At 38.8% G+C, this 9273-nt stretch overlaps 2 protein-coding genes across 2 annotated transcripts; both read left to right on the top strand.

The window, feature by feature from the left end:
* The first annotated feature begins 334 nt into the window (after positions 1-334).
* LOC146987516 (odorant receptor 131-2-like) lies at positions 335-2246 on the top strand. The gene is made up of 2 exons (XM_085777905.1): positions 335-490; positions 1413-2246. Exons 1-2 carry the CDS (start codon positions 335-337, stop codon positions 2244-2246), a joined length of 990 nt encoding a protein of 329 aa, XP_085634031.1.
* Positions 2247-8153: 5907 nt separating this feature from the next.
* Positions 8154-8979, top strand: LOC146987515 (odorant receptor 131-2-like). Its single transcript, XM_085777904.1, has one exon. It carries the CDS (start codon positions 8203-8205, stop codon positions 8977-8979), a length of 777 nt encoding a protein of 258 aa, XP_085634030.1. The 5' UTR covers positions 8154-8202.
* The last annotated feature ends 294 nt before the right edge of the window (positions 8980-9273 follow it).

Below are 9273 nucleotides of genomic sequence, written 5' to 3'. Positions count from 1 at the left end.
TTTTCTAAAAGATTTAATGTAGGGGACAATTAGCAAATTGTCATTCAGCAGTCGTGGTCCTTCTAAGGTGAATAACTATGCTTAATGCTTATTAACCTCTTTGTGCTTCATGCCCCTTCATGCTTACTGCTATTATTGTATTGATCTTATATAACATGGGCTGCAGATGCCCGTGTTATTGTGTTTATCATTACGTTGTGTTGCTGCATGCTATATTTATTTATCATGTACTTTTGCTGTTATTTTGATTCATCATTAACAAATATTGCTGTATAAAATAAATATATCTGTCACTGTGCATCTTTCAGACAGGGAGGACTCTACTATATCAGACATGAATCTATCATCTGACAATGGCACTTTCACTGCAGCTGGGAGACAGCGGGACTCCTTCACCACGGCTGTAACCAAGAACGTGATTGTCACAGCCCTCTGTATCTCCATTAACTACATCAATGGTACACTGGTCCACACCTTCAGAAAGCACCAGGTCTGAAGCTCTGTTTTTATATACAGTACTGTATGTGTAATTAGGAGTACTGATTAATCATTTTTACCAAATCAATTTTCCCAAAATGAATGAATGAGATGAGAAAAATGGGACAAGAGTAAATAATGCTGTTCCCCCTTTTAAGAATGTTGGCATAACAGCAGGTTATTAAAAACAAACATATGGCTGTGCTATTTGTGTCATGATCATGGATGCTGCCACTACGTGATGTCTGTGCACTCCTGAATGTGATTGTATGTGCTGATGTGTGACTATGTTTTATGTGCTGCTTATGTTTTGATCATGTGTTGTCTTTGCATGATTGTACTAATGTTTCACTGTTCTCTCCTACCTTCATTGATTTATCTTGTCTCCTAGCTGTCCTAACGCTCTCTTTTAATCAATGTGCTGTAATATATTGTTTTTGTTTTTCATTTTGCTTTTTAGGGTGCCTATTGTCATCTGGCCGGGGACTACAGCAGGATATTAGCCATGTTGGCTAAAGCTGCCCTTTTTACTGTTATTGATACAGTTGATTAATTGGGATTGTCTTCGACATAATAAACTAATAAACTAAAACTAAACTAAAAAAAAAAAGATTACTGTATAAAAAAGCATAATAATGAAGTATTACAAATTTACAAACAAGATAAAAATGAAAGCCTTGTGTTTGACGTCAGCTTCATTTGTTATATGTTATGTTACTAAAACTTATAACAGCCTGAGACAGCAGCCTCCCATCTCAGCAGCATTACCTGCAGCAGAGGGAGGAGGACAGAGATGGCTGATATGACCTTATATATTTGATAAATATTTGCTTATTTATTGAACAGTATTATTGTAGATTTTCTTCATATTGTGTAGGTTTGTTTTCTATGTTTGTCTGCTTGATTCCCTTTTCTTCATGTATTTTATCTTACAGATCTTCAGTTCGAGCCCTCGTTACATCCTGTTCATTCACCTGGTGATAAATGACATGACACAGCTGGCCCTGTCCACTCTGCTGCACATTCTCAGCTACACCCTGTTTACCATCAGTGTACCTTTATGCCTCATCCTATTGATGACCACCATCCTCACCACCCTCAACACACCACTAAACCTGGCTGGAATGGCAGTTGAGTGCTACATCGCTGTCTGCATCCCCCTCCGTCATGGCCTGATCTGCACTGTAAAGAAAACCTACATCTTCATTGGTTTGATCTGGGTCGCGAGTTCACTATCTATCTTACCAGATCTCTTCATTCTCCTGGCCACAGAGCCTCTGCACTTCTTTCACTCCAGAGTGTTTTGTGCCCGAGATTATGTGTTTAGAAGCACCTACAGCATGAAGAAGAGGGAAGTATCCCACATTCTTTGTCTTGCCTTGGTTTGGCTCATACTCTTTTATACTTACTTCAGGATTCTGTTTGCTGCTAAAGGAGCAACTTTAGACTTTAAAAAAGCCAGAAATACTATTCTCCTACATGGATTTCAGTTGCTGTTGTGCATGCTTACTTATGTGAGGCCCATGTTTGAACAAGGTTTGATCTACTTAATGCCCAAACAGCACTTGTCCATACGCTTTGTCAATTACATCATTGTCCAGATTCTGCCACGTTTCATTAGCCCCATTGTTTACGGATTGCGAGACCAGACATTCAGGAGATATGTGAGACGTTACCTGCTTTGTAAAGTGAGCACAAGCAGCCACCCAGAAAATGTCACCATGCGTAACATGACACCTCCTATAAAAACTGCAGTGACAGTTGCTTAATGTTCACCTCATCAACACCATATGTTATGGCAATATCTGTGGAGCAAACTAATCATTCATCTGTCCAAAAACATAACATCTTAAAGCCCCTACAAAGAACTTTCATTTTGTGCTGATTTAGGCAGCCCCTGTGGACAAAAGCGGTAGTGTTTTGCTGGACTGAAGACTGCATTTCCCATGATTTCTAGCGCGTATGGTCGTAAAGATGCTTATCTGGTTTGCACGTCAGGGCTCCAGAATAACTTTTTTATCAGCAGTTTTAGGCAAATTGCTTTGGAAAAGTATTTAAAATACTTTAGAACAGCCTCTAGCAAGACAGTGGTGCAGACTGACTTCATAGCCCAGGAAAGGGTTAGTCAGTGTGGTTGAGAGGAGCAGAGAGACTTGGCTGGCTGGTGAGCTCCGATGGGCCAGGATAAATGTGGTCTCAGTCTGTGGCGCACTGCTAGTGCAAGAAGTAGCAGCCGTTTGTGTAGTGACAGTGATATGCACATTTTTAGCAAAAAAAAATCTTGTGCCCCAGTGGTTATTAAAGCAGAAGTGAGTGATCCGGTCGTTTGCTGCGTTCCAGGCAGGCTTTTGAAATCATAAATTACAGCTTCAAGTCACAATTTACGACTTTGTAGCGTTCCAGGCAACCCACTCGTGTTTTTCTGACCTGTTTTACCGGTGAAAGTCACTATAACGGCCACACGTAACTTCCGACCCGTGAAATCGTACCAGTACGTCTTTTTGTACAGTCTATGTACCAGATCGAACTGGTACGACTTCACAGGTCGGAAAAAACGAGTTTCCTTGAACGCACCATAACAGTCCTCGTCCCTACGTCGCCACATTCACGGCGTCCCTTGGCTGCACACACAGCCCTGCATGCCGTTCTCTCTCCTCATTGGATAAAAACTGTAGGATACGATAAATGTTTTCTCCTCGGCTCAGAGCAGAGCAGAGGGACTGAGAGACCCGTGTTTCAGACCAAACACTCTATGTAAGTGATTGCTGTCGGAAGATATAACTATTTAAGACTTATATTAACACAAATATATCACTTACTTCTGCTTTAATTATCATCCCAAATACATATTTTTACGTCCCCGGGAGGACGGGACAGTCTTGAGCCCTGTCACGTGTGCCGTCTCCAGGTCTGAGTGCTGTAATGCTGTTATGGTCACACCGATGGCCTCATTTGCTGTCAGCAGAAACGAAAGACTTTTGCATACTAAAAGTTCCTTGTAGGGGCTTTAATTTGTGTTTTGAATTATTGTGATTTTCTCTGTTTTTTTGTTTTTGTAGCAGCAGTGACAGCATTTGAAGCTTACAACTGCGCTACCGATGCTGGATACTCTGGTTTTAAATTAATTAAAATTAATTACAATTTTAAAGTTATGTTATTAAAACATTCCCTTCTAAACAATACTTTATATATTAGGCTGCAAAATAACAACTTGAAAACACTTAAGGGGTGTATGAATACTTTCTGAATGCACTGACTGTACATGAAATAATGCAGAGACATCATTTAAATTTTAAAATTCGCATTACAATTAAATTAAATCAAAATTCAGACTTACCACGGCTGCGGTAAGTCTGAATTTTGATTTAATTTCATTGTAAAGCAAATTTTAAATTTTAAATGATGGTCAAAAGGACATTATTTTAAAATTAGTGACTGATCATAGGTGACCTGATATCTGAGGTAAACATTGCACTGCAAAAACACAAACTCTTACCAAGAACATTTGTCTTATTTCTAGTCGAAACAATCTCATTATACTTAAAATAAGACTAATCACATTTTAAAGTAGCTTATTTTTAGACACTTTTTACTTCTTTCGAGCATATGTTCACTTGAAATAAGTAAAAACATCTAATAGTGGAGCAAGTTTTTCTTTCTTTTTACAAGCACAAAAAACTTGTTTTCACTGGCAGATTTTTCTCCTTATTTTAAGTGAAAATTTGTTTGAAACAGGTGAAAATTATTTAAAAACAAGATCATTTTTAAGTGGAAAGAGGTTAGTATTAAGTAGAAATTAGACATTTTTACAAGAAATAAGACAAATATTCTTGTAAAGATTTTGGGTTTTTGCAGTGTGATTACGACTGGAAATGCCCTTTCATTCAAAGTCCTCATACTACCTAAACAAGTTTTAAAAAACCTTTCAGTCTTCTCAGTCTTTTACTGAGTCCCTATTGGTTATCCACAATATAGGCCAAGGCCAAGGTTTCCGCTTCCAAGTCACGTTCAATTTCAAATACATACAAAATAAACATTAAAAATATTATCATTTTTTATTTTCCCTTTTTTTTTCCTAGACAGAAAAACTGTTTTTTTGTTTTTCAGGTTTTCCATTTTTATTTCAAAATGGAAAAACAGAGAAACAGACCCGTTTTTTTGTTGTTTTGTTTTTTGAAACAGAAAAATGAATAAACGTAAAACAACAAGTTGCATCAAAGAATAAAATACAAAACCTGAATGTCATCATAACACCTCAAACTACAATCATCAGTAAGTTAATGTTTTCCCTGGTAAACACTGAAGGGGTTGATGGAAAGAAAATCAATTAAGTCCTATTCAAAGTGTTTATAAGGACTCATCTGAAGAGCTGTTTGCCTTGAGCGTCAGACAAGGACTCAGGTAGATGGAACAGAACAGAGGTGTTGGTGAGGCTGCTCTTGACTTAAGTCTGTTTATGCAATTCTTTGCTGAGTAATATCTCGTTTTGCATTAGTGGACCCTGACATTGATAATGATAATGCACATCACTGCATTTATGATAAAACTTGGTTTCTAATGTTACTTTTCATTGCAGGTTTTACAAACTGACTAACTGATGATCATTTTTGTGTGTGTTTGCACTGGAAAATACTGCACAACAAAAATAATTTAGCAGCTGACTGATATTTGCAGATGTTTGATTAGCTTTATAATCTGACACTAGAAATAAATAATACTATTGTATACACATTATGTAACTGTCTTTGTTAATATGAAGTAATATCTTCATGTTTTAGAAATTTGTTCATGAAAGAAAAAAATGTCTGAAGGTGAAGAAGGAATTATGAACTTGAAATTAAGCATTACATGTTGTAAATGCTTTTAACATACAAGGAGAAATTCAATACCAGGTTCTAGGTTGTTTAAATAATAAGAGTAAGATCAGATTTCTATGGATTATTGTGTATTTGTGTGAACAGTTGTCAAGTTACTTATTTATATTTTCTTTTTTCTGTTTTGTTTACTCTTTTTTTTTTTTTAGGTCTCAGTTAAATATGAGCTCATCAGTGGGCCCAGGAGGCAACATGACTTTTCCTAATCAGGTTTGATGAGGCAAATGTCTTACATTTCCATGAAAATGTCTAATTGCTTGAGTTGTACTGTTGCGTTGCTAATTGTGATGTAATTTCTATGTCGCTGTTTCACCTCATCTTAACGTGTTGAGACACTTCATTCATTCCTAATGATCAATGAAAACTGTGTTTAACTTAAATTTGCCATATAGTTTTTTTTCTTGTGATAACCTAAACTGAATAAATGATTTTGATATTGCTAAACTATCAAAACAAAACAACAATCTCTACATGTTATAACACTGAATCAACGAGTGTAGCCTATTCAGAAATCTCTGACCACATTATATGCACCCAAATGAATATGAAGCCTCACACATAACCTGGCCCAGATTACTGTTATGCATATGTTCAATCTCCTAATTTACAAATTAGTAATAAATAAAAGGTGTTTTCTTCAGTAAATGGGAAACTCTTTACCTGACTGTGATCAGGTTGTATTCATAAATAGTCAAAACCGTTTACTTTTAAATCTTGGTGTTTAAATTCTTCTGTTTGCAGGTAAAATATGCCATTGAGTACTGCTTTGTTTATGGTGACTGTAGTTTCTGCTTCCCTCTCTTGCTCCTGTGGCGCCCTCTGCTGCTGCATCAGTTCACATTCGTCAGAGACACCTTCGCCACTGCATTTGTGAAGAACCTGATTGTTGTTCTGGTCTGGCTCACCCTCAGTTACATCAATGGCACCTTGGTTGCCACTTTTTTCAGACATCAGGTAAACACATACACACACCCACATGTCTATGCAACAACTTAGTGGTGTAACAATTTATCAATGAATTGATATATAAACCAACAACAATTCTGCTAATCCACTCATCACTTCAGTGGTTTACAAAATGATGTGTGAGGATTTCTTTGCTATGCTTGATATAGCTGCAAACTGAACTGACAGACAGATGAAACATTGACTCTTTTTTTCATTTATCAATTGTCAACTCCATCAATTACATGTCTAAAAAAAATTCCAAGAGTCCAACATGCTATAAACACATCCCTTTGTCTTAAACTTTGGTAATGTGTGATATGTGTTTTATCTAAATCATCTTATTCCCATTTATTGATTAGACATAGGCCTACTGTTTTGCCTATCATCACTTCCTGGCAGATCCTTTGTTCTATTATTGTTGTTCTATGTTTCTGTGAAGCACTGGCACTATTATGTCTAGACAAAACTGAATTCAGGAGAAAAGGCTTAGGTATATGGTGCTTAATAACCAATATATACTGTACCTTAAACCAAGCGTTTTCAAAGTGTGAGAGAGTGAGCCCCCCTTGATTAAAAATAAATAGCTGTGCCCCCCCAATAGAAAAAGGAAAAAAAGAGAATTAAACATAGCCTATTTATTATCAGTTACTATGACCAAAACAATATTTGATTCATTAAACATAAAGTGGTCTTTCCTGTAGGATTTGTTTGATTTACAAGCTTGTTTCTCAGCATATATTAATTATCATGACAACATAAAGCACTGACAAATAAGCCTAAACATTGATATAGAACTCTGTGACACACTCATCACACAAGCAGCTGCATGCTCTCATGTGTTCCCCATCTGGGAAGCAGACAGTCTGAGGTTGAAGTTTATATCAATGCACAGATGACATTGTGACAGGTCTCCACTGTACGTCTTAACCACATGTCAGCTGTTCAGATGTAGTAGAGAAAAACTCAGCTGTTTTCAGCTCCGCCGCGACATGCACGTTTTTTTTTTTTTTTAAGGAGCTCCAGTATATTGCTGCTTTATGTGGGAGGACACGCGGCAGACTACTGCTGATCCAATGTATTTATCTGAGCTTGGTCACAGTGAGGCACCGAGTCACTTTGAGCTGCGTTCATATGAAGTTACAGGCTACCTGGCGCTGTGCAGCACCTGACGCTCTTCTTTTTCTAACCAGAATAGTTCCACAGCCGACGTAGCACTACATTCAGCTGAGCCTGAGGCCAGCGGAGCTCCGCTCTCCCTGACACATAAGTCGAGCATAATCGCAGCCTGTGTGTTACAAGATAGTGTTTTATCATATTTCAGTATAATTGCAAATTATAGGCTACTGCAAAAACATTAATCATTTAGCCCTATGTGCAAGTGACATTTAACTCATCTGTTTGATTTAATGTTTACAGTTTTTCTTTTTTTCTTTTTCTCATGTCGCGCCCCCCCCTCAAACTCTCTGGCGCCCCCAGGGGAGGCGTGCCCCACAGTTTGAAAACCCCTGCCTTAAACTGTTCATTAGTATTGCCTGCCATCCATTCTCTGTTGCTTGACTGATCATCTAATCCATCAATCAACTTATCTGTACAACATTTGTACAACTTATTAGACATGAAGACATCATCTTGGACTCCTGACTGTTTTTATTACTGGCAGATTAACCATTAATTAACACTTTCAGCTGATCAACAATTATTACTGTATTAATCAATCATTTATATTAAGGTTTGTGAGTGCCCTCCAGGGCTAGTCAAAGACAACCTGTCACTTGACTCTCTTTGCTTTATCACTGTGGCTGTGCAATGACCTACTACTGTATCACTGTACATTTCACCGCCCTCCCTCTTTGTCTTCCTCCAGACCTTTTATGAAGACCCTCGCTACATCCTCTTCATCCACATGGTGATAAATGATGCCATCCAGCTGACAGTCACCATCACACTCTTCGTCCTCAGCTACATCTTCTACAAGATTAATGTCTCTTTCTGCTGCTTTTTCATCCTGGTGGCCGTCTTTACCACCAGAAACACCCCGATCAACTTAGCAGGCATGGCCATAGAGCGCTACATTGCTATTTGTGAACCTCTCCGCCACTCCCAACTCTGCACAGTGAGAAGAACCTACATGGTCATCGGGATAATTTGGTTTATATGCGTGGCCCCTGACATCACAGATCTGTTTGTGACCCTGGCATCCGAGTCCCTGAGCTTCTTCCACGGGTCGGTGTTTTGCTTGCGCCAGAATGTGTTCAAAGACCCGATCCTTGCATACAAGAGACAAGCCTTTGACATCATCTACTTCTCCTGTGTGTTTCTGACCCTGATCTTCACCTACTTGAGGATCCTGTTTGCCGCCAGGGCCGTCTCCACAGAGAAGAAGTCAGCCCAGAGAGCTAGGAACACCATCCTCCTCCACGGTGTCCAGCTGGCCATGTGCCTGCTCTCCTACATCTCCCCCAGCGTGGAGCTTGTTCTGCATCTAATCTTTCCCGGCCGTATCCTGGAAATCAGATTTGCAAACTACCTGATCGTCTACATCCTGCCCCGCTTTCTGAGCCCAATCATCTACGGGGTGAGAGACAGAAAGTTCAGGAAGTACTTTAAGATGTACCTCCTTAGCAACAGTTGCAGGGACAAACTGCAGAGAGTGGCCCCCCAGCGCACAGACGGCATGTAACAATTTAGAGAGTGAATTAGGAGAAAATGAAATGAATTTATTTTATATGTACTCACTGATACAATAAAGAAAAAATCTGTTCAAAAAGATTGTGTCTCGTTACCCCAGTGTTTCCTCCAGGATTTTTTTAAAGAGTGGCGGCGAGGGTGGTCTGATCGACGGGGGGGGGGTGCGAGCGAGACCAGATCGTCGCTGATGACATCATTCATATTTTTCCCATCATAACTATAATCCCAGGAGGAGGGAAATGCTCTGCAACAATCTGTATTCACTGACTGACAGCTAACGCACAGA

This window comes from Trachurus japonicus, chromosome 5 (assembly GCF_045865225.1).
Source record: "Trachurus japonicus isolate A0001 chromosome 5, Traja_1.0".
Taxonomy (NCBI): Eukaryota; Metazoa; Chordata; class Actinopteri; order Carangiformes; family Carangidae; genus Trachurus; species Trachurus japonicus.
This window is presented reverse-complemented; position numbering and strand designations above follow the sequence as displayed.

Bases quoted from the DNA above. Each gene is read 5' to 3' on its own strand.
- LOC146987516 (XM_085777905.1), top strand. From the start codon at position 335: ATGAATCTATCATCTGACAATGGCACTTTCACTGCAGCTGGGAGACAG. The intron at 491-1,412 runs GTCTGAAGCTCT...TTTATCTTACAG, and splicing joins ACACCTTCAGAAAGCACCAG to ATCTTCAGTTCGAGCCCTCG.
- LOC146987515 (XM_085777904.1), top strand. From the start codon at position 8,203: ATGGTGATAAATGATGCCATCCAGCTGACAGTCACCATCACACTCTTC.